The sequence below is a fragment of the Falco biarmicus genome, chromosome 8, assembly GCF_023638135.1.
Source record: "Falco biarmicus isolate bFalBia1 chromosome 8, bFalBia1.pri, whole genome shotgun sequence".
NCBI classification, from domain to species: domain Eukaryota; kingdom Metazoa; phylum Chordata; class Aves; order Falconiformes; family Falconidae; genus Falco; species Falco biarmicus.
Window position 1 is genome coordinate 48,276,082 of NC_079295.1, and position 24,834 is coordinate 48,300,915.

Here is a 24,834-nt window from a genome sequence, read left to right on the forward strand (position 1 = left end):
ATTTAAGACAACGCCAATCGCTCCCAGCAGCGGCTTCCCGAGGCTGGTTAGCTCAGGGCATGGCCGTGAGGGAGCAAAAAGATGCATTTTGCCAAAGGTAAAAACCTCATTCCCTTATATTCTTTTTTTAGCTTGTCCCTGAAGCACAGAAAGCAGTGAAACAGTGAGGATAGCCCATCATGCAAAGTAAGAGCTGGGACTAGACCTTGGACTTCTTTTTAAGAGCTTAATAAAGTGAACCTTCATCTTTTGAGGGCTTAATGGCTTGAGTTCAGGCAAAATCTAATCTGCTTATTTGAAAGGATGAAAAGAGACTCAGAGATAGGACGTGTACTTCTGAGGTTGGGTAGCTGCAAGTTTTTCTCCGTATCACTCACTCCTATTCCTGCCATGCTTGATTAAAACAAAAAAAAGAAAAAGCTACAAACTAGGTCAAAGATTAAAAATATTTGTCACCACAAAGACTGTATTACAGACATAGAAGATTTCTGGATGAAGGCAATAAGTTTTTTTAAAAACAAAAAAAGGCCCTGGTTTTGACTTTATACATTTGTGAACTTAATTCAGTAATCTTTCTCTGTAAAAAATGGTGCTGTTTGTAAGCAGCACACAAGCAGCTTTCTGAGCTGTAGGCACAGTGGTCTCGCCAACCTGGGAGCTCACCTCACACCAGTAAGAGCAGGGTTGGTATTTACAGCCTCAGGCAATGCAGTTGCTTTGCTTAAGGTGAAACTATGGATGCATTGTAGTTTGGCAAGCAACAAGGGAAAATGCCTGCCCATACGTCCTGTCATTTGGGAGGCTTCCTTTGCAGCATGCTGATCACGGCGCTGCTACATACTTACATTTAGGAGTACTGAGTTGTAATCTGTTTAGGGAGGCAGTCTACAATTTCTATGAAAATTATTTATTAAGCTTAGGTGATGATTGCATTCGGCACAAACTGTACACGAAAACAACACAACGACTATAGGTACAATATCCCCACACATGCCTAAAAGTCCGTGGAGAAAGCTGACAGCTTTCAGTGGGTTTGCCCCTATGGCAATCCACAGCCCAGCTCTGCCAAAGCCTGCAGCAGCAGCAGGGCAGGGCACAGCCAGTACTGAAGGGCACAGCTCCTGTGGGGGCCAAGCAAGCAAAGAGCAGCGCTGGGAGCTGCGAGAGGAGACGTGGGTGTGGACAAAGAGGCAGGGCAGAAGCCCTGTCAGCATCCTCTTGCAAAAGATGGTTAGATACTAGACAAGTGCTAAATAGATTTTATTTAGTGGTTTAATGACTATTTTCTTTAATACAATTTGCCTGGGCAATGGCTAAACTTCCACAGGGCTAATGCAAGAAATCTACTGGAAAACCCATCCCCCAGAAACACGTGCCAGATGCTTTGGAAAAGCAGGCAGCACCACAGCACTCTGGTTTCCACCACAGGTCTTGGTGAACCGCGAGGTCCAGTTCAAAGCTTTCTCTGAGAAACACCAATCTGCGTTTCACACATGCATGCAGCACAGCTGCCTTCATGAGCTAGAAACTCACCGCTGACTTGACCCTGATTATCTACTGATACTGGATTTCATGACTCCAACACTTGGCTTTTAATGATATACTATTTGCTTGTCACTTGCCAAAACAGTGGCTCCCTCCCACTTCCCTACAATAAAACAATCCAAACTGTTGCTCTGACAATAGAGCTAATATTGACAATTAATTACTGAAAATATTTTAAGTTTTGCAGATCCGTCAGTGAAAGATGGCAACTAAAGATAAATTTACAATGTAAGATGTGAGTCTCAATAGATTAAATTCCTTGGAGAGCTGGTATCTACAGATATTTAAATCATTCTGTAATTCATATAGACATTGTACATGCAGAAGCTCTTTTAAAATAGCTGATATGATGATTTCTTCCTCATGCGGGAGAAAATGGATACGTCAGATTGAAACTGTATTCCTCTTCAACCCTGCACAGGCGCCAAGGCTGATGTTGCGTGATTTATCATCCCACACACTTGCTAAAACTCCTTCAGAAGCCAGTAGCAGTGTGTGCTCGGTTGGGCTGGCCACACTTCCTTTTTTCTTTAGGCTTTAGAGATGGAAAATTTCTTTTTGAGCAGTACCTTTCACGGAAAAAAGACATACAGGGTTCAAGAAGTTTTAATCAAGAATGAATTTGGATTCTCCTTCTACCCTCTTTAACACCAAGGAAGGAAGATATCAAAATATGTTTTGTATTTTACACCAAATACAGTATTAGCTGTAATAAAAACCAAGTCATCCCCAAAGTTTCATCATATTTTTTAAAGTTTCCCACACTTTTTGGTACATTTTTGTGATCTGTATTAATAGTTCAAAAGGACAAAACCCTGACCTACTTCTGCCTGCCACTTTTGCACAGAAGGACATGTCGTATTTGGCTTTAAAGGAACTTACGGATGCTGCTAGAGGGGAAGCTCTTAAGCAAAACACATTTCTGTGCAGAGAACAAGGACCACACCATTAGCTGTTACACAATCCTACGAGTCTCTTCCTTGCTTTTCAACCACAGCTGTTGCAACATTCCTCAAAAACCAGATGCATGGGGACCCACCCACACTGCTCGAGCAAGAGAGGGTTCCGACTGCTTGAAATGTAAATACATTTCTAAGCTGGATGGTAAATAACGACCCTCTGTTTCCTATGTATGGGTAAGTGACAGTGGTGGTATATGGCAGTTCAGCCTGGCACCAGGGAATGAGGCACTGCTTTTCAGGGCAGGTGCCCCGAGCCCAGGAGAGCCCTCGGTGGGTGCTGAGCAGCCCTGTGCAGTGGGGTGCGGGAGGGAGCAGCAGGAGGACAGCCTGCATGGGCAGGGGCTGAGCCACCCCCTGCACTGCGCGCCCGCTTGCAGGGAGGTAGCAAGAGAAAATCCCTTCCCAGCCTTCCAGAAAGACTTGGAGGAAGCTGCAGACTGAGACTTTGCTTCCAATTCCTTCAAGTAGGTTATTGCCACCAAGCAGAGCAAAAGCCTTTAAATTAACCTGTACTTCAGTCTTCTCTCTGCCCACCTGCAACACCGAAATGCACAACTCCAAAATAAATGGGAAGGGACTCGCTGAAGAGAGCTGCATCGGCAGCAGAACAGCCCCAAACTTCCCAGGCTGAATCAAGCTCAACAAGACTTGGTAAGTTCCTGGGCAATTAGCTTGTGCCTTCAAACTCTTCTGGGCTCAGAGGACACTGTAAAATGCAGGCTAACTTTTTCCCTATGCTTGCTGAAGTTTAAAAGCTGAGACTCAGGGAAAACAAAACACATGCCAGCTTGAGATGTTCAACCTGAAAAACATTCATATATTCCAGCTGAGAAGCAAGGAGATTTGGAGGCCTGGATTTTAAAAATCTGCATGTCTACTTTATGTAGGTGTTAAAGGGTGACAAGAGTGCTGCAAAAATAAAGCTATCCAACTTATTTAGAGTGTTCCCCTACACTGCCATGTGTCAGCAGGTTTAGCACCCAAGAGTGTTCACCAATAAATCCCTTCTGTAATGTGGTGTCAACAGCAAACTGCATTACAGTGAACATCAACAGAAAACAGTAACACAAGTGATTTTCCTCACATCTGTGAGCAGTTTCACTCTATAATCTCTCCTTTCCTACTGCAGTCCAATAAACATCTCTAAGATGGAAGCAGAAGGCAGGTGAAAGCTCATCTCTGGATTTGAGACTGAACTCATTTACAGGAATTCAAAGTCTCAACTGTTGTTCCTGTAAATTCTCTTTAATTCTGCAAATATCTTGCTTATACTTTAGGTTCTCTGCTTCAAAGCTGCAGAAGCCTGCAGAGACCCCAGGCATGTGCACTCGGCTGCATGCTCCAGGAGCGCGTGTCCCAGAAATGCATATGCATGAAAAAAAGAACCAAACAGCAGGGAAAAATGTTTTGCTCAATTTTCTGGAATGCCTACAATGAAAACAGAGGAGAAAAAGAGACAATTTTGGCAGCTTCTCCACATTTATGTGGACCATGAAATGCAAATCAGTTTGAGGCTCTCTTACTAGTACAAGACATATTTTGTTAACAAATGCGTTGTTTTCTGGGAGCCAAAACTAGAAACCACCTTAATATTAACTTTGCTAGAATTTCTTTAGGTCGTACTCTGCTGCCTTTTCCAGCACAGACACTAACACCTTCATCTCTCTCTGAGCTGTTCTCTCTCCGCTGCAGGTTCTTTCACACCACCTTTCACAGCAGCAAACAGGTTAAAATCCCAAATACTACTTACTTAAAGACCAGACTCAGAATATCAGGGAACGGGAGGAAAATAAAAAAAAGTACATTAGTTCACCCTGTCACTTTGCTTGAGGTAACTTCAACTTGACTAAGGGTACCTGGATCGGCATAAGAACACAATTCAACATGCACAGAGAAATTAAAACATACAGATCTGAGTAGTTACTGCTGAGTTCTGTTCCCTCTACAATGTTTTATGGTAAATGCCACAGAGAGAGCTGAGGAAGGTGATGCTGATTTCCATGCACACAGTGCCCAGCATGACTCTGCAGGTTCCCCGCTTTCTCTGTCCATTCCTGCACCAGGCAAAGGACGCACGCAAACGTTCCCACTTGTTGATGACCACAAACATTCTTACTGGTATCTTACATCTGACATCCACAACTATTCCTGATCTCAAACATCACTGCAAGAAATCCCTTCTCCTGTGCAAGAGGCACCTTCTCCAGCTATTCAGCACGCTCTGGGAGCCTCTCTCACCCACCCTTCAGGACATCTCACTTGTCCCTCCAGGTCTGGTACAGAGAAGCACAGGACCTTGCCACACCTGACAGGTAGGATGGGAGGTGACTGATCTGTTTCACTGCAGTGGTGCTGCAACCTGCCAGTATTACAAGAGCCACCACACTGTACTGAGTTCTGTCAGCCGCAAAGGGCAAAATTCCTGTTCCCTTCTGTCCACATGTCCAGTAAAGAGAAATCCTAAACCCAAGAGGTACAGAGGCAGTGATCTTGTCTGAACTGTTGGAAAGGGTCAGAACTCCCATCACGGGATGGGGAACAAACATTTCCCTGCCCACGTTGGGAAAAGACCTATCCATGTAGCTATCTCAGCATCACGTAAGCCTGTCCACAGCACTGACAGCCTCTTGAAGTGCAGCCCTGAAACTAACAGCAACATCAGATCTCCTTTAGCTGCTTACAGAAAAGCAAAGCAGGTGGTGACACTACAGAAGACAGTGACTCCGGGACAGGGTCTTCAAAAGCAGCCTTTGTTGTTGCAGCCATCCTGTTGCTGCCACGTAACATCAGTGACGACTAATTGACTGAAAACAGGAATGTTGCTCCACAGAGAAAAGCTTCTGCAGGTGAATGCTGTGTCAGACTAGCTGCTTAATGACATCCTTGCCCTTTGCCACTGGCAACAGCTGCAGTGAGCTCCTGAGCCAAATGCCCTGTCTGCAGCAATTCCACATGCACAACGCCTGCCTGGTGTGGTCTCTGTGCTGCCTGACACTGGGAAACAGCACTCACACCGTGAGTAACGATGCCTTAGATTTGACCTCCCACTCCTAAATCTCAACGTTGTTGGGAGCCATCTCATAATGCTTAACAAAATACAATAAAACTAAATCACAGAAAGCAGGCAAGTGACAAGCAATTAGCTTAGGCAAAACTCTACAGCTGTAAGAGTTATCATGCAAAAAAGGACAGCAGGCTGGCGAGGATGACCAAGGGCACCGACACTCTGCGGCTGGGCAGCATCACACTCCCAAACCACACACCAGCAAGTTTAGAGCAGCGGGTGCTGTGGAAACACAGACCCAGCACCTTGCCCCAGGTTGCAGGGGAAGCACAGATGGAAAGGGATCTCCCGCAGCACTGTGCCCACCTCATCCTGCCTCAGGAGTTTAATTTATAGGGAAATGAAGCTCTTTAAACAGATTGCTTTACGATCATGGCTAACAGGACAGAAACACACCCATTAAGTAAATGATTTGTGCAGGCTTCTGCAGGGAAGCACCTCTTCACAGAAACACAGGGAGATGATCAAAGGCTCGCTCCTCGCTTTTTGTTCTTTCAGGAGTTCAGTAGTTTGAAGTGTTCTTGCTGATAGAAAACATGACCAGATACGCACGTGCCTCTAGTATTTTCTTATATTTGTTTAGCTATCTGAACACACACAATTCATGCATATTGACTGAAAGACTGACCATAAATGATAACCAGCATTTTAGGACACTGGTCCCCAAGCAGGGACATGTCCCTCAGAAACGCCAGCTGCAACACCGAAGCAGAGAGGCAAAGCTGCACCTGTGCTTCCCAGCTCTGCCCGCGCCTGTTAGCCTGGCCTCAGCGCCAGCACTGCTGCAGCCCAAGCAGAAAGCAAGGCAAAAGCAGCAGCCTAGTGGGGTGAAGGGGCAGGGGGCAAGAAATGGGGGAGGCTTTGTGTTTTCTGAGTGATCCGAGCCTGATGTATCAGAGTCGGTGTGGGGATCTACACCCCAGCAACTTCTTCCAACTGTTTTTCTGGTTTTGATCGGGGTGGAGGTTAGGAACATTTACCAGCTAATTACTATCAATAATTTCCAGACAACAGCTCTAAAGGGAGACAGTTTTGCTAAAAACCAACGATGCAAAGAGATGCGACAAAATTAATTCTAAGTCAGAGTGTTTCCTAAGTTTCCAAAACTTCTCACAAACTCTGTGGAGTAAAGGAAATTTTCAGGTTTGGACCAAAATTTCAGTCTAACAACTAATTTGCTTTGTAGGTTTTACAAACCAGTGGTACACACAACACAGGGGTGCATTTACTGCAACAGATACAGCCCCACATTTAACTTACACCTCATTCACCTAGATCAGAGTTGGGCTGCAGATGACATTCACAATGGCACATTGCCGTGCTCTCTCTGGCACGTTGCTGAACCACCAGCGCCCAAGGAAAGTACAGAGTGCTCTGATTTCCTGCACCACATGAACTTCTGAACTGTAAGTACTTTACCTTCATCAGCTGTCAGGACAGAGGAAAAAGAAAAGGCAGCATCAGCTAAAAAATATGCAAATGTAGCCATGTAAAGTGCTATAGCTGATGGCATTGCCCAGAAAATGCCTGATGAGAAAATTTCCTTTGTTTGACAGCAGACTTTCCTGGAGGGCTGCGGTGAGCCACATGCAGCCCTGTGCTCCATCACAGAGGTGATTAGAAATGATAGGGCAGCAGCTCAGCTGTAATGTCCTCAACTCCTGCCAAGCAGGGGATGCTGAACTTTTATTGTAAATAGCCCCTTTTGATGCCTTAAAGCCCTGGAAATAGGAGGCACTTTCCTAGAAGATCAGTCTGCAGTTGGCTTTCCATCCTAGCACCAAACCTGCTCTGTGTGCAAGTCCGGTTGCTGCCTACACAAACAGGAATGGACCTTGTGGCGCCAGTTTCCTTTGCAGAACTGCACATACTTGCCTTTGTCAACCGTTCAGCATATACAAATGCCTACCCAGGCAGGATTTTCCTCATGCCCGAATGCAGTTCTTTGTCTAGTTGCCAGCTGCATGGCTAATTCTGTATGCACAGGACCACAAACTAGACCTTCTGGCAATCCACGTTAAAATATTAGATAAAAGCAAACACCGTGTTACAGGGATACAGATCCACACAAGGACAGGCTTTCAATTCCTGGGGCACTGGTATCACAGTTTGGTGTCACACCTGACTCTCCCAGCAAAGCATGTAAACTAGTGTGCCAATTCAATTACACTAGCTTATTAGGATTAGCAGACAGCAATCCTCCTTGCACTGACACAAAAGTTTTCTGCTTCCCATTTTTTCTTTTCATGTGCTGCTCCCAGTTTAGGTGGCAATGCGCAAGTCCCTTGAGCTGTGAGGATTCAGCGTGCAAAGGGGTGCTGATGCTTCCTGCTGCATCACAGGCTTCACCTGCATGGGATGAAACAGTTTCCTTAAGGGAAATTGTCCTTACCTACAGATGCTGTGCTGGCTTCTGACATTTTGCAGTTGGGGAGCTAACGGCATTATCCTTCACAGGGCTGCGTGCGTACCCTACAGACAGCAAGCCTCTGCTCGTGCAGTCTGACGTGCTGAACCAGGGGCCCTGCCTGAGGTCTCACGTGATAACCAGAAATCTGTGGGGCTGATGTGTTGTATCGCTCACTAGAAAAAAGCAACCGCAGCTGGGGAAAACGTACCTGGGAAAATATACCTGGGAGCTCGGCCCTGAGCTGCAGGCAGGCAAAGTTAGAATTGTTGTCAAAACATTTGCACTCTGCTTCTGAAACTGCGCTCTACAAACTGTCTAAATCTTGTGAATATGGCTTGTTTCATCCATGTTTTTCCTGCATAGAATTTTGACAGGCAGAAACATTTATTTTGTCAGAGCACTAAAAGTCCCTGATGTTCAGCACTGATCTCTGGCATGCTGAAATTCGGCTCCCCCCTTCTGAGGTGACACCCTCCCTTTGCACCAAGGACCCTTCAGCAGAAGGATGCAGGCGTCTCTCACGTTTCCTAGAAACCTGCCTCCAGCAGCACAACGTGTATCCTCACAATCATGTTCTCCATTAGCTGTTCTCAGCCACAATATAAAACGTCCTGTGCCTACCCGTTGGCTTTCAGAGACCGTAGCTGTGGCCATCTGGAAATTCTGGGCATTTCCAACTAGCCACCCACAGAATGGGCTTAGGGGGAGGGGGGAGTTCGTGGAGCAAGAGAAAAGCAAACGCTCTGTGTGTGTGTGTGTGTGTGAAGAGCTGTGGTTGTTAAATATGTCAAGAAAGTAATGTTTGGATTGAGGAAAGCCAAACAGATGTAGCAGAGCTCTGCCAGGAAAGGACGGCTCTGTCACCCAGTTCATGTCTTCCTTAAAGCTTTCCCACACAACAGCTGGGCTGGGCCCACTCCCCTCCTGCCTGGCCAGCATCTCCTGCAGCCCACCCCCAGGTCCCAGCTCACCCCCAGGGCAGCCCTGCTGTCCTGCACCTGTCAGCTGGCACATGGTCCTTCCCTGCCTCCCCGCTTACTGCCTATGGACTTTGCATCATTTCTGCTGTGGTTCATTCAAACTCTCCAGACTACCACCCCCCACCCCCACCCCCCCATCCCAAGCAGTGCTGGTATGAGTCACATCCCCATTTTCATGAATGCAGTTAGAAATCAGCTGGCCACTATCTGTATCCTTTGCAGTCCAGACCAAAGACATCACCCCACAAACACAAATTGGAGATATGTGGGAAAAGCTTCCTTCATTTTTGACTCACCTATTTTGAAAACATGGATACAGTGTAGACTTTAAATAATTTTCTGATTTGGAAAGTACAATCCATCTTACAGTTACTCCCCTTCCCTCTGGCATCTCAGAACAAAAAAAAGGTGAAAAATTAAATACCTTGCTTGGAAGCCTAAATATATTTGGGTTAGAAATGCTGCTGGGGTCCCATATAGCTCTAACCTGCACTTCCCAGTTGGGTAAGTCCCCTGCCATGCATTTTGGTACCTTACTGCTGGGAACAATATAGGGTGCCTAGAGCATCCTGCATCTGCTGGGAAACACCTCTCAGAGACTGCAGAAGTTTCCTGCCTTACAAAGAGCCATGGTGTGAGCGGTGGCAGGACTCCAAGACCCTGAGCAGGTACCCAAACCTTCTGCGCCACTGTGCCGTTATATGTTCTCCAGCTAATGATTTTGAATAAGAAACACAGCACTTGACAAATACCCAAGTCTGTCCCCCACCTCAATGGAGAAAGTACTTTAGCATTCACAATTCTCTATTTGTATCTAAAACTACAATAAAATTACAAGCCAATAAAGTGTTTGGAAATTTTTGGTGAATAAGCATAATTAATGTCAATTTTGATTAATGAAACACTTCATCTAAAAAACGCCATCATTTAATTTTGGAAAATTTGTAAAGCTTCAGAGTTTTTAATAAAGCTTAAAATAATACCAAAATAAACATTTTGACTGTAGTTTTATAAGTGGAAATATGAATTTTTTATTTTTCCCCTCACATTTGACTGAAATCATCATGGGTTTATAACTTGCTTTGACTGACCTTGGTCTGCTTTTTTATAGATGAGTTTTTCCTCAAAAAAGGTATACAACCTTAACTGACTCCTGTTTATGCATTTGGTGACATTAACAACTGTAAAGCTGGGAATTGGCCAAAACCTCTGCTAAGTATTAAGTTCCAAGCTTTTCACTTCTACAGTATTGCAACTTCCAGTTGCAAAAATCCCAGTGCTTCCTAATGTCCATTCCAAACATCAAATATCCAGTAATTCACACTGGAAGAGCCGATGATGATAAAGATTGGAAGACTATCAAGGGTGGAAGTTAAAAGTTGGAAAGTATTTTCTCTTTTACCCTTTTGGATTATTGTGTAACAAAAAGAAGCTTCAAAGCACTGCAACCTGCTGGCACACAAAGCTAAAGTCTAATCGCCTCTTTTGCGGTGGGATTTCATAGGTCTGTGTGGATGTGCTGCACTCCGAGTGGCAGTAAATAAGCACACATACATGGTAATGCAGCATAACATATAACGCACTATATAATGTACTTTCCTCCATCCATTTTTCTTTATTCCAAACCTCCAAGTTGGGTCTGACTACAGCATTTCAGGCAGGCACTGTATGCCTGTGGGAAGCGATCAAGGATCCATCACTTAATTCAATCAGTGCTATCTACTCTTCAGACCAGGTATTTGAGATCCCTCTACCTCATTTCCAGGAGTTGAATTCATAGGGAAGCAAGTGGGAAACAAAGCAAGAGACAAGGGAAGAAATTTAGTGCTGACAACTGCTTGGGAGCTACAGAAATGTGGCTGGAGGATGGGGGAGTGGGAAATGGAAGCAGTCATAGGTTCGTCAAGTCCTACCCACCTCTAAGCAAACCCTACACCTGCGTGAGCACTGGCACAGGGCTGCTGAGGACACCGGGAAGCAGAGTGCAAACAGCTCCTGCCCCTCTGTGCCACCCATTGCAGGCACATCCCAGCCAAGCAGCCTCCCACACACCTCTGTGCACTTCACGTGGAGTGGCATTTTCTGATGAACACTTACTGGTCACCACAGTTTTTCCAAATTGCTTCTGATGGAGTGCTTATATCAAACAGTTTTGTTGCTGAGTGTTGTTCTGTATACCAGTTACAAAGCCAATTCCCTGGAAAAAAACACCTGTCAAACTCTCACTTTTCAGTGCAGGCAGCCGACCACGTACCTGACCTGCCAGACTGTATCAGATGATGATCAGAAAAGACTAGAGAGAGAAAATGAGATGTCAGTGCTGTGCATTGCCTCTTGGGCAGGAAAAACCAAACCAGCCATTGCTTTCAGTCACTCCAGCACCTGCCTGCTCAGGTCTCCAACCAGGGAGAAGGATGCTCTCCTTGCTCTAGAAGAAAAATGTGCCAGGAACTGAGATCTCTCTGTTAACCAAATACCCAGGACACAGGGCTGTATGGTCCGTGTCTTTAGGACATGCATGTTCGTTCACAACAGTGGCAAGCTGTCAGGTTTCTTTGAGGAGCAGAAGCAAAAGAAGGGCAACTTTCAAAGCTTTTCTTTCTGTCAAACCTGAAGAGATTTTTGAGGAATAAAGGCAAGTCTGTCAATCCTCCTGGGTGAATTTCAAAGGCCCATCAAGAATAAAGCTGCTGTAAACAGCTTGCAGAGCGTTGTTTTGTAATGGTATGTACTGGTCAAAGTAAATACAAGGGCAGCTCCCCTGCCCAAACCTATAGTTCTCCATTCTGCAGCGGTAGGTCTAGGGCTGAGAAGGACTGATTCCTTGAAATGCTGCTGAACCACTTTTTCTCCTTTTGGTCAGAAAAGCAGATTGTTCTAGTGCAAAGAACTGAAAGGGCACAGCCATGAGCAGCAATCTTAGGAGCTCAGGTCAGTCAGATGTTCTTACAAAGACTGACAAGTCAAGCAATGTTGAGCGGTTTCCTGCTAAGTAAAACATCTGGAAAACAGTGGTCAGTCACAAAATCTGATGCTTACGGACAATAAGCCATTTCAAAGCAAACTTTCCTTCAAAACAAAGTCTAGAAACTGGTCGCTACAGAAGTGGCACAACTGACATTTTAAGCAAAGTGAATTCCTGCTGTTAGCTCTTGCAAAATTAAACAGCTGTGTCAGGCTCCTCTCAACAGTTTAGGCTTGGGTGGTCTTGGATCAAAACACAGTTTCTTACATTCAAAAGACTCAGATTCCCAAGCGAAAGTGGTACTGCTTTCTGTTGGTGCTGTCAGAGTAAAAGCTAGAGCCTGCAGATACAAGATTCAGGTACTGAGAAATATTTGAGTTACATTTCACTTTTGCTGGTGTGTGTATAGAGAGAAAAGAAAGAACAAACATAGCTAATCCCTTACTTCTCAGTTTTCCTTTTCTACTGTAACTGAATTTGCCCACAAATGGCAGGGTAACCATCCCCACTCCACACTACTGCAGAGGTACAGAAAGCAGTCAAAACAAGAAATTCCACCTGCTTTAGCAATCTGCTAATCCAAACGTTTCCATGACAAATATGGAAATGTCTGATTCTAGCCACAAATTTGGTCATGAGTGGCTGCAGAATGTAAAATTTCTATTTCTACAGCTAGTTGAAACCAGAGAGGCATCTGTGTGTACATTATCTGCTGTGCTGACCCCTCTGCCTTTTAATGTTGTTGTGGTTTTGCATATTTCTTTCCCCTAACTCATTTATAATTTTATTGCTTATGTTTGCTGGAAGATATACAAGCATCTTGAAATTTTCAAGTCCATTTTAATCTTGTACCTAAGCACTAACTGCTAACATACTAAGGGAGGACCGAGAACTCCTCACAGCTTTGTTGGTGTTCAGTCCATACTGAACTCTCCGAGTTTCTTCCTGTTCCCAGTATCTCCAAGTCCTTACATCTTTAGGGTTTTTAATGTGATGGTAATCCCAGAGCCAGAGGGTGGATGAGGTTGGAAGGGACCTCGTATCTTTGTTTTACCCAGTCCCTTCTTCAAGGTGGGGTTAACTACAGCAGGTTGCTCATGACTGTCCGGTTGGGTTCTGAATATCTCCAAGGAGAGAGACTCTGCAGTCCTTCTACGCAGCCTGTTCCAGTGTTCAGTCACTCTCACAGTAATTTTTTTTTCTTATATTTAACTGGATTTCTCGTATTTCACTTTGTGCCCATCGCCCCTTGTCCTATCACTGGGCACCACTGAGGAGAGCCTGGCTCCATCACCTCTGCTCCCCCCCATCAGGTATTTCTACACTCTGATAAGATCCCCCTGAGCCTTCTCTGCTGCCGGCTGGACAGTCCCAGCTCTCTCAGCCTCTCCCCTGTATTTCAGATGCTCCAATCCCTTAATATTCCTTGTGACCCCTCAGTGGACTCAGTGCAGTAAGTGCCCATATCTCCATCTAGGAAGCCCAGCACCAGCCATGGACTGTGGATGTCTCACCAGTGCTGGGCAGAGGAGAAGCATCACCTCCCTCAGCCTGCTGGAGATGCTCTGCCCAGTGCAGCCCAGCCTTCGCTGGGAGGACACGTTTCTGGCTTATGGCCAGCTTGTCCCCCAGGACCTCAGCCAGGCTCCACCAGGACCCCAGGAATTCTGCCCAGCTTTGCTGGTCTGAGATACAAGCGAAGCGAACATGGTAGAAAGAGGTATTATTTGTTACTAGGCTAACTCAGAATGCTGGAAAAGGCAGACAAGAAGAATCCCAACAGTGAATGAAGTTAAAATGCCATCAATTGAGGAGATCAGAGGAAATAATTTCTAATGAAATGTACAAATAATCTGTAGAACTGCCCCGAGCCACTACCGAAGCAAACAGCACAAATCACATAGACTACCCAGGGACACTCCAGCGAACAGGGAAAGCTTCTGCAGCTTTACTGATTGGGTTGCAAATCTAAGAAGCAGAAATCTTTATCCCGCAGGACAGGGTGCGTGGCTCAAAACCTGCCTAGATGAAACGTCCAATTATACTGAATCAAGTTTTCACATTCAAGCCAAATGAATGATCTCCTCCTCTGCAAAGCCACGACACCATCTGCTCGCAGGGACGAGGCCTTGCACGCACCGGACCCCTGCCTCAGCTTTAAGGCAATGGCTGTCCTACTCCTGTGCCTTTATTGATTCAGGCTCCCCATTTTCATTAAAACAAGGAATGAAATCTTGTACTCTTGAACAGTGGTACAAGTTAATCTCCAGCATTTCTACTCACAGCTGGACTACCTGAACTGGCCACCAGTCCCACTGCCAGCATCCTGGGCCCAGCCATGAGCGGGGCCGTGAGGGGGAGCAGTGCAGGTGGAGACGTGTCCTGCACTGAAGCTGGGAGGGTTCAGCACCAGCCACTGGAGCCCACTCTGCCAGGAGCCAGCACGTGCTTACTGATATTAACCAACCTCTGGAAACTACTCACTTAGATGTGACCTTTATATTTTACCTATTCTTAAAACAATACGTATGCATGGTTTTTGCTTTTCATTTATTACCCCAAAAGTACATAGCTTCAGATACCTGTGCGAGCTGCTTAGCTAGGAAAGGTTATACAAATCATCTTCAAACTACTTGGAAGAGTACATATTTACCAGGATGACAGTGTATTTGCACAGGTGTGTATCTAGCCCTGTTGTAACTATTTCTTCAAGCCCTTGTTTTATTTTAGCAGCAGTGTTTAACTCCTATATAAATCCTGAAGTAGTCAAACAAACACAGAGATAAATATAATTAATAAATAAGATAACAGTAGGTGAGAATCTAATAACAAAATAGATAATAAACACTTTAATAAAAGGTAGACACAGCAATATCAAACAGAGCAGTTACACCCAGGCATCGTTACTGAGGTGCCCTCTGGCAGAGAAGGCAACCCCCCAGGCATGCAGCCAGCACTGGGACGAGCCACCCCTCTGCCCAGAGCTTGTGCAAGCACACAACGAGTGCCGCGGCCACTTTTGGGCTCCCTGGTACAAGACAGAAATGGATCCACTAGTGCATGGTCAAGTGGAGGCCACCAGGATGGTTGGGGGCTGGAGGAGGTACTGAGGGAACAGGTGGGCAACAGTAAGGGATCCATCAGGCAGTGGTGATTGACCTCTACTAACTATTGAGCTCACAGACCAAGAACACTTTCTGATTGTATTCAAGCCCAGCACACTTCAGTGTTTCATTTCTGACAAGGTAAAGTGCTCCCAGTCTGCGTGATACACACCGAGCAGCCCAGAGGCACATGCGGCAAATGCCCCTGCCACTCCCGGAGATCTGGGGCATCCTCTGAGCATAGGTCTAGAAGAGCATCTGCAATTGGCTGAGGACTGCTGAAATCAGCAGTGTTGTTCTGTAATGCTCTTCCCTGCCAGGTAAATAGTGACTAAAAGGTGTGAAATTCTGTGCTGGTTTGAAAATAGCCAAGAAAAATCAAAGGGATTTCTTCCAACTTGCTCTCTCAGCTGTGTGCCCTACTAACCAGCAATACCACATGGGTAACACATCCGAGCCAAGAGAAGATAACTCTGGGAACACAACTTTTGATAAAATATAGCTGAACAACCACTGCCAGGAGGCATCAGCAAGATTGAATCCCACTGTAAATATTCAAATATGTGACCAGATGCTGGATTTTTAGTGCTCATGAACTCCAACAAAAAGCAATTTTGTCCATCCACTAGAGAGATGAGCCAATTGCAAGACAACAAAGTAGCAGAGAACAGATACACTCAGCCAAAAATTTTCTGCGCTTAATGGACATCAGATCCAGCTCCCAGGTTTCTGGCAGGTGGATAAGACACCCCTCGGTGCCACAGCAGCCAGCATGCCCAGTGCGCCGTGTTCAGCTCGTGGGTACCTAAACACGACCCTCACAGCTTCAGGTGTGACTCAGTGCTTAGGCAATTACACAGTTATGCTTGCATTATAAATAGTATCATACACATCCCAGACGATTGTACAATTATGGCTGCATTATAATAGCAGAGAAATGTGAACTGTAAACCATGTATAGACACTGCAATGTGAAATTTTACCCTACCTTAACTCTCTTGTACCAGGAACATGGAATTTTACACTTGCTCACAAACTTGCCACTTCAAATCCCCTGCACATCCCTTTCTCATTTCTCTTTAGAATGATTGCTTCATGCTTAATATTTCCTAAGATGATTTTTAATTTAAATTGCTAGAAACCCCATACCAACTTGCAATTAAAAAGTATATATACGCACTGAGCAACAGATCCAGTGGAAATAGAGACCTACCCTAGAAATACAGAGACACTGTTAAATGCAGAGATTCTGACAGGGAATACTTCAAACAGCAGAAAGACTTGCCTAAGTTACAGAGTCTTTTTTGTTTGTTTGTTTGTTTTGTTTTGTTTTCTAAGCAATACTCATTCTGTATGGTATGGATATGTCCCTGACAGAGCTTTCAACTTTCTGCTCAGCAGCACCCAGGAATTTTGGAATTAACCCTGAAAGAAACTGAGCAAAGCTCAAGCAAACACTACACAAACCAGACCTCCTGAAAAATCAGCATTTCACACCCAATATTTATGGATTTAAGGATTAAAACCATGGAGACTGCTGCTTACTTCTAATTTTTCAAGAGCTTCTCCTCCTTTCCTTTATGAAAACATACTGATTTTTCCCCCCTCTTGATAATCTTTATAAAACACACATTATTAGTACTGCACACTTGGTGTTGGATTACTGAGTATGCAACACTGACTCTAACAATACTTTCTGAGAAAGAAATCACAAGGCATTGGGAAGAATTTGCTATGTATCTACATTTTATTCCCTCCTCAAAGGGTTTATAAAGCATGGGATTTGGAAATTACAGGTCTTTTCTGCAAGTGCTTTGCATATAGAGCCACTTACTTTCTCCTCGTCATACATGCCTGTATGAAGGATTACAATATTTAGATGCTTTTCACCCCCCAAGCCCCTCCACAGCAATTTCCTCATGCCCACACGTTTCCTCCACCACCACGCATCCCACTCTCCTCTTCAAATTACACCTCACATAAACATTGCTGGGTTACTTGCAAGTGGCACATGTTCATTTTCTCCTCCCTTCCTAATATAAATTTCTGTCCTAGCAAATACACAGAAGGGACAGGAAAAGCAAAACAGGAGGTCTTACCTTTTGATGGTCGTCTTTGTTTCGTTTGTAGAGAAGAGAACGTACCCATTACAGCACCCATTGCAAAAGCTACTTGTGAGTTTTTTGGGAGGATTTATTTTGGCTGGGTTTTTTTTATTCTTCTCACCCACCCTGCCACTGCCAGTGAACAAAATCTATGTGAAATGCCCCCAAGAACAAAAACAAGACAGAGGAAGTCAAGAGAAGAAAGAAAAGAAGAAAGGAGGAGGGAAAAAGCAAAGCACTGCAGCTCAGCGTTCAGCAAGCGTTAAGCTTTGAGGTTTTTTTTTTTTTTTTTTTTTAAGTCAACACACATGCACTGACTCACAGCCGGCTGCACTGTTATTATTCAAAACAGCTCCCCATCAAAATTTAAATGCTAGGTAGATTCCCTCAGACCAGAGCTGGCAGCAGATGCATCAAAATATTTACTGGAGCACAGCCACATAAACACACAGGCTAATTCTTCCTCTCACTCCCTTATGGCTCCAACCAGCAGCCTGTAGGTCTAGCGAGGGAGCATCAGTGCATCTCTTCCAGTGCATACTAAACTGGAGTCCTGTAGACATGCTGAGTGTCTCGGGGGGAAGCCAGGGCTTTGGGCTGGGTACCAATTCGGAATGAATGGAAATCTTCTGAGTGGGAAACGATAGTGAGCAAGGCATCAAAGCCCCAGCTGCGCAGACTACATGCTCCTGCTAATTAAGAGTCTGACAGAAAGGTAGGAAGCAGCAATCTCTAACAGTCTTCTCAAGCAGGAAAGTCAGGGGAAAATAAGTGCAGCAGGGCAAACAGAAAATTGTGTATCCTTTCCTTCGCATCCTTTCTCATGCACCAGAAACAGGTGTAAGACAGTTGTTAATAACTTATTTTTCTGCAAAGTATGTATGTGCACATCCTTTTTAAAGGATATTAAAACAACAAACTTGAAACAAAATTTTGCAAACATCCAGGAACTCAGAGGATTTAGGACAATTCTCAGCATTTTATTCAGTTCTGTCACATTTCAAAAAAACTGTTATGCATCCTGTTACGTTTTCTCAGAAAGTGAAATCACAAGTGCTCAGCTACAGAAAGAGTTAAATATACTAAGGCAGCCATCAGAACCAGAATTAATTTGTTATTTACACATGGTGACTGAGATTAAGGCAGCATCTGTGCTAATGCTGTGGTTTTTTGAAAAAAAAAAAAAAAAAATCATTCCTACACCAGAGACCAAAGCACCTTGTCTCAACAGGTTTCCCAGCTTTCCTCTAACTTTGCAGTAAAGATTTCAGGAAACACAGATCCCAGAGCCCCCAGGATAGAAAAAGCACAGCATCCATATCCCTGGAGGTAAAGCCCATGCTCACAAGCTGCCAGCAACGGCACCTTTGCATGCACAGGTGTATTTGCATCCCTAGTACATACCAGCAAAGAGCTTTCAATTAGTCCCTAGTTGCAAAAGGCATTACGCACAATAATTCCTCCCTCCCCCCCCCCCCCCCCCCCCCCCCCCGTTTTACAACTCAAAACACAGTAATTGAACTTCTTCTGAGGAATGTCTGAAGTAAGGTCCTGTTTAGATACCAGAGTCCTGAACTGAACCATACCAGTTTGCAAAGTACCCACGACTTGGGGCACACAGTGTGGCCGTTGCCATTGGGGGCAGGAGCCTGTACTGGCTTGTGCAATGCCTTGGCTGCCCCCAGTTTCCTCCCCCAAACCACACGGCTGCAGTCCCACAGCCCCTGGGCTACCAGGATTCTCCAGCTTTCCAGACCCAGATGGGGATCTCTCAGACTAAGATCTCCACAAGGCACTGAAAAGCTCTATAAGATTCTTAAGCTCTTTTTTATTTAAATATTTATATTTATTTTATGAATATTTTATTTGTGTTTACACATTAAAATATTAGATAGACTGCAGCGTGCATGTGGAAAATCACTGCTGTTGGTATCCATGCACACAATAAAGGCTGCAGGGTGACCAGAGGCCACGGCAGATGTGCCCTCACGTAACAGCAGCTGCTTCACACCACAGCTGCCAAGATGAGAAACCAGCAGGTGAGGATGTGCCTGGATATGTCCTTTCTCCTGCAAACAGGGAGAAAAGAGAGATGGTGAGGCTCTTGTTTGGCAGGCTGGGTTTGCACCACCTTTGCTACCTCCAAGATACGTCACTACCCTTACGGGACACTGGTGCCATGACAGAGCCTCCATGGGTCTTGGGGCAGGAGCCGTGCTCCTGTAACTGAGCGGTCACTCCTGGATCAGTCCTTCACCAGCAAGTAAGGCTGCGGTGGTCCTGCCTCCCCCCCAGCAGGAGTTCTCAGTGCCATCGCTGGGCTCCTCTATTGGAAACAAGACAGCAAAAAGCATCCTACCACCAAAAGTAACAGCTGCCAGTGGGGTGCTGTGCTCTCCTTTCCTCTGCTCCCAGGCATGATGTCTCCAAGATGTCAAAACCAAAAACCTCCTCAACCTAGCAAAGCTGTTGCTAGCAGAAGTCAATAAGCTGCAGCTCCTGTCACATTGTCCACTCACAAAACCACACATCAGTTGACTCATGCACTGGGAAAACCAGTGTTAATCATCTAAAGAGCTCCAAAGTAGCAGGTTGGAAAGAACTACATGGATTATCACAGAATCATTTATGTTGAAAAAGACCTTTAAGATCATCGGGTCCAACTGTTAACCCAGCACTGCCAAGTCCACCACTAAACCCTGTCCCTAAGCACTGCATCTCTGTCTTGTAAACACCTCCAGGGATGGTGATTCCACCACCTCCCTGGGCAGCTTATTCCAGGGCTTGACCACCCTTTTGGTGAAGAAATCTTTCCTAATATCCAACCTAACCCCCCCCGATGTAATCTGAGACTGTTTCCTCTTGTCCTATCACTTGTTACAGAGAAGAAGAGATTGACACCCACCTCACTACAACCTCCTTTCAGCAAAAAGCACCTAGAAAGTAGCTCCTTCAGGACTCCTCCTGACATCGGCTGGATCCCAGCCACGCAGAAAGGGCTCGGCCTGGGAGTGACAGACTAGGTTGCCCATATGGTGAGATACCCTAGAAAAAAGTAATTTAGGAAGATAAAATTGCATCCCTGATGCTGCACACTTGATTTACTTGAAACGGCATGGTATATGAAGGCGGAGGGCAAATGTGAATATTTGGTTTTCTTGAAACTTGAAAGAAAGAAAAATTTATCTTGGCTGGAAACCAGTATTGACAGTTACCTATGAAATCATGAGGATAAATGGTTACATGCATTTTTGCTTGTATGACTCAAATATACAAGAATGGGGACAAGAGGAAAGACCACGTCTGTGCCTGGGTGGATGAGTACAGAATCTCAGATCACCAGTTCAAAAGCAGCTGCTTTCCCTCACAGCTGAAAATTAAGACCTCAGAGGAACAGAAGCATCATAAACACTAATGAATTAGGGTATTTACCACAGCAGGCAGGATATCCCTTTCCTCAAAGGTGACCATCCAAATTTATCAGCCTCAGAGATAATACTTGAGTCATAACAAGTGCTGACGATCACCCTCTATCTGAGAAGCTGAATTTTCAGAGTATCCTCTTTAGGGGTAAGATGAAGGCTCAGCTCTGCCTGTGACAGCGAAACACACAGTTCTAGCTGTGGGTACCTAAGCCAGCATCCTTGGTAAGAGCTGCTAGCAGAGGATCAAAGGTAACTCGGGGAAATTAGATGCTGTATTGTAGTGAACCTGCCTGCAGCCCCGGTACCGATGTAGCACTCCAGAGCCCAGTGTGGCTCACTGCCCCGCGCAGCCTGGTACCCCCGCTGCACCCTGTGGGGCTCTCTCACAGCACAACTTACACACAGTTCTCCGGCATTTGCTTGCACAGCTGAAGGTACGTACATACCACTTTGCAATGCCTGCGCCACGCCTACACTCATTCACTTTCTGACAAAAAGTCCATGCCACAGGTGACTTGTGTGCCCGCCCCAGCAGTCACTGCTAAAGAAGGGGGAGTGCTCTCTGGGGAGGGGCGACAGGCAGGCACACACTAGGTGTGCACAGGTACAGCAATGCACCAAAAGCATCCATCGGGGTACGGCTCTGCCCAAATGGAAGCCTGTGTATACACTCAGCCAAGCGCTTGGTGCTGGGTGCTGACCTCCTGAGCCAGATCAGCAGGGCAAATGTATCCCCATGGGTCACCACTAATCCATCATTATTGTCTGCCAGTGATTAAACCCCATTCCATCTTTTTACTACTACTATATACCATACGTAATAAATTCTGCCTACTGACTAACAAAACCATGACCTTCACTGACCCTCTTCCTGATCTCTTTCTGCCTCTTAACTCTATACTACTGCTTTTAATAAGCATCTGTGAGACTTGGAAACATGAGAGCGAAGTAGACAGACACTGGCAGTGATGTAAATGCTTATTTGTTGGGTGCAGCCAGAAGGATTGGTCGAATAAGCAGTTCCATTATTTTTAATAAATGCAAATATAGTATCTTCAATTAGGGAATCATAATACCAGCTAGTTAATATTGGTACGGGATGGAAATCTCCCGGGAGCAAGGTCACTGGGATCAGTACAGCTTTGCTCCCTGACACAAGAACAGGTCCTCTTCCCACTAAAGACAACTGGTGTGAAATGGAGCCAGACCACGCCTGCATTATAACTGTCCTGAACTACGCATTTCTGGGATTTTTGTGGGTATATGCAGGAAAATAGAGGGGGAAGTTGGTTTTTTTCATCATGCAGAGATGTGGACCGTTGCCAGGAGAAAACACCCTCCCCTAAGCACAGTATCCAGGGACATAATCTCTGGTTTATCAGCCATCCTCTCTTCTAAAAGGCAAAGCTGGCAACATCACACGGATCTGTAGGACTAACAACGGAATGTCTCAGTCATACCCAGATTTTAAAACTTAGGACATTGGTGAAATTCATTCTGATGGCTTTTTTTTTTTCTCCCAAAGTACAGCAATGATCGTTTGCATAATATGAACACAAATAAAACCTGAAAGCAGCCTGTTTATAGCAAGCCCTTGTCATTCACTCTGTATCTACTAGCTTTGAGCAGTTCCAGGTGGGTTCTTGCTTTAAAAAGTCTAAATAGAGCTGGAAGTGACTGGAAGTGACTGCTTCCTCTTCCCTTCTGGGTGTTTTAGGAATGAGACTTAGCCGGCATTGGCCAGAGTTTCTTGCTATGCACTAAAGACTAAAGGAATTGCATTTTTCATATTCCGGTAACTAACAGTTCTTTCAGGGAAGCCTTTTACACTGACCCAACAAGGAGTGTTTCACTTTAAGCCAGAGGTGACTTTCAGTTCACCTAAGCAGCTACTTTTTTTCTTGAGGCTGAATGTAAACAGTCCTTGTGAGAAGCAGCTGAGAGTGTACAAGTAGCAGACTGGGAGCTGGGAGGATGCCACATGAGCACTGACACAGAAATGCCAGGACTCCTGCGTTCAGCTGTGCCCACTCAACTGTAGCCTGGATGGAGGGTTGTAATTGGGACCCACCAACACCAGCCCAATTATCGTGAAGTGCTCTGGCACAAACCCGCCTCCAGCCATGGCAACAAGCTGGGTCCCCCCAGCAACAACAAATGCAGTCACTTCTGTGATAATCTGGGCATAGATTCCTCCATAAGAGATGGCAGCTGGGGAGGAACGGGAGACATGAATTTTGCATTGATTGCACCCGCAGTGATATGGCAGAAGCTTGCAGAAGCTGCCTGTGCACCATGAGAGCTGCCCACAGGCTCTTGTCCTCTCTTCCAGCTCGCTCTGATTTTTAAAGCAGTTCATGAAACACTGAGACTTGGCTATCTGGGGGAAAAAAATAAAAATCAAAAGCAAGAAGAAAAATGTTCCTTTTCTAAGAGAATGAAATGAGAGTTTCTGTTGCTTAGCAAATTTTTAACCAGTTGCTGTCCTCATCTGTCTGTGCCAGAACATCCTCTGCCAAGTGCTTTGCCTGACCCTAAGCCCAAGGCTCTGCAGAAGACCTGGTGGAGATTTTCTGAGCCATGACCTGCCCAATTGCTGGAGTCACTGCTTTGGGTGAGGAATTACAGAGAGCACATCTACCTCAGTATGCTGTAGCACTCCAGACATGCCCCCAGTGTCACTGAAAGACTCATCCTTCAGGTCACCTCGGTGCCGAGGCTCCAGGCAGCAGCACTCCACACAGGCACAGACCAACTATGGAAGACCAAGGTGCAAAAGCATGGTAGGAAATGAATAAAAATAGCTCCAGCTGGACCCTGAAGAGATGATGAAGAAATAATCACCATCATGAGCACATGCATAGAGCCTGGGATGCTCACAAGCCTCCATAGTGCAGCCCCTCCCAGACTGAACCCGCAAGACTCCAAGGAGCAGCAGAAAGACAGGCACACCATTTATCTTGTAGTAGCAGTCATTTTCTTTCTGTTTATTTCTCTGCTATTATTAAAAATTAGGTTAGACTGCTAACATTTCAGTTACACGAACCAAAACACTTAAGGTGTGTTTATTTACTGCAAATATATATTAACTTATTGAAATTGTCCCAGTTCAAATCAGAAAGGCACCCAGCTGAGAAAAGTCCACCTACTGAAGAAACACACACAACCACTCCAAAGATCTATGGAGATAAATTTAAGCAGCATGTGACCATCTGCTCTGCCACTGAAAAACAGGTTGATCATAGAGACCAAGACGAGGCAGCTTTTTGCTGGTCTATACCTGTAAAAATTGTTTGGGGAAACTTTTTGGGCTATCCTTTACCTTCTTATCATGCTAAGGATAAACTGGGTCTTCCTATTCCAGATTTTCACAAAGTCAGAATTCACCCCAGAAGTAGTTTTTTTTTTTCCTAGCACGTATTTTTTGGAAGTGTTTCTTCCAAGAAAGAAACAACACACAAGAGCCTAATTTTTTTCCTCTTTTTCTCTACTCATGAGCCATTATAATAAACAGGGAAGTTTTCAAAGACATCTTTTGTTCTTTGTAAGGACAAGGTAGCGGAACAGGAGCTATTAAAAGATTCATTACTGCACCTCTACAGACCCAAAGCAAAGTCTAGCTTAGCCAGACCTCAGAAGCCAGATGTCCTCCATTCTATTTTGATGGAAATATATTTTTCATTACATGAAAGCCAGTGAATAATAATGGTTAGAAATCAAATGCAATAGATGAGGCTTAAAGCTCTGTGATCTAGATCTTCATGTACGTATGGCTGTGACAATATTAAGGCATTGGAAAGCCACTTGTTTTCCAGTCTATAGCAAATACAGCTATGCAAAACAAAACAAAATAAATGCAGTGGTCATTTAATGCCACCAAACAGGGAACAAAAAGCCAGGTGTTGAGGTCTGAGCAGTAAGGGCTGCTCCTCCTTAACATCCCAAGAAGGAGACTAGAGAACGGAGCTGGCATTTGGCATTGTATTGCTCAGAACAAGGAGTCAAGTCCTGGACTCCTGAAATCGAGACCAGATGTCCCTGCTCTGCTCTGGTCTTTCTTCACCACTGCAGCTGCACACAGGTATGCATGGACATACACATTTGTGTACTTAAAGAAAAAAAGAATATGGTATTTTTCAGCCCATATGAAGCAGTGTAGTGAGAGCTGAAAATAAAACTGCATTATTGTCTGCTGGCTTCTCTTTGTTATAGTAATAAAACTGGGCAGAACTCCACAGAGCAGACCTAATGTTGGCCCTAAGTATGTCACACTC

The 24,834-nt window shown here is 45.0% G+C and overlaps 1 protein-coding gene across 2 annotated transcripts in view; it reads right to left on the bottom strand.

Annotated features, from left to right (window-relative positions):
• The window catches only part of KCNIP1 (potassium voltage-gated channel interacting protein 1), a 436,690-nt gene that overhangs the window by 258,476 nt on the left and 153,380 nt on the right, over positions 1–24,834 (bottom strand). Inside the window, exon 1 of one of the 2 annotated variants that reach the window (XM_056349809.1) lies at positions 17,130–17,373. The exons of the other annotated variant lie outside the window; for it this stretch is intronic. Within the exon in view, the coding sequence (XP_056205784.1) occupies positions 17,130–17,190 (61 nt within the window). The 5' untranslated portion in view covers positions 17,191–17,373. Of the gene's footprint in view, positions 1–17,129; positions 17,374–24,834 lie in introns of those variants that run through there. 2 annotated transcript variants of the gene reach the window in all.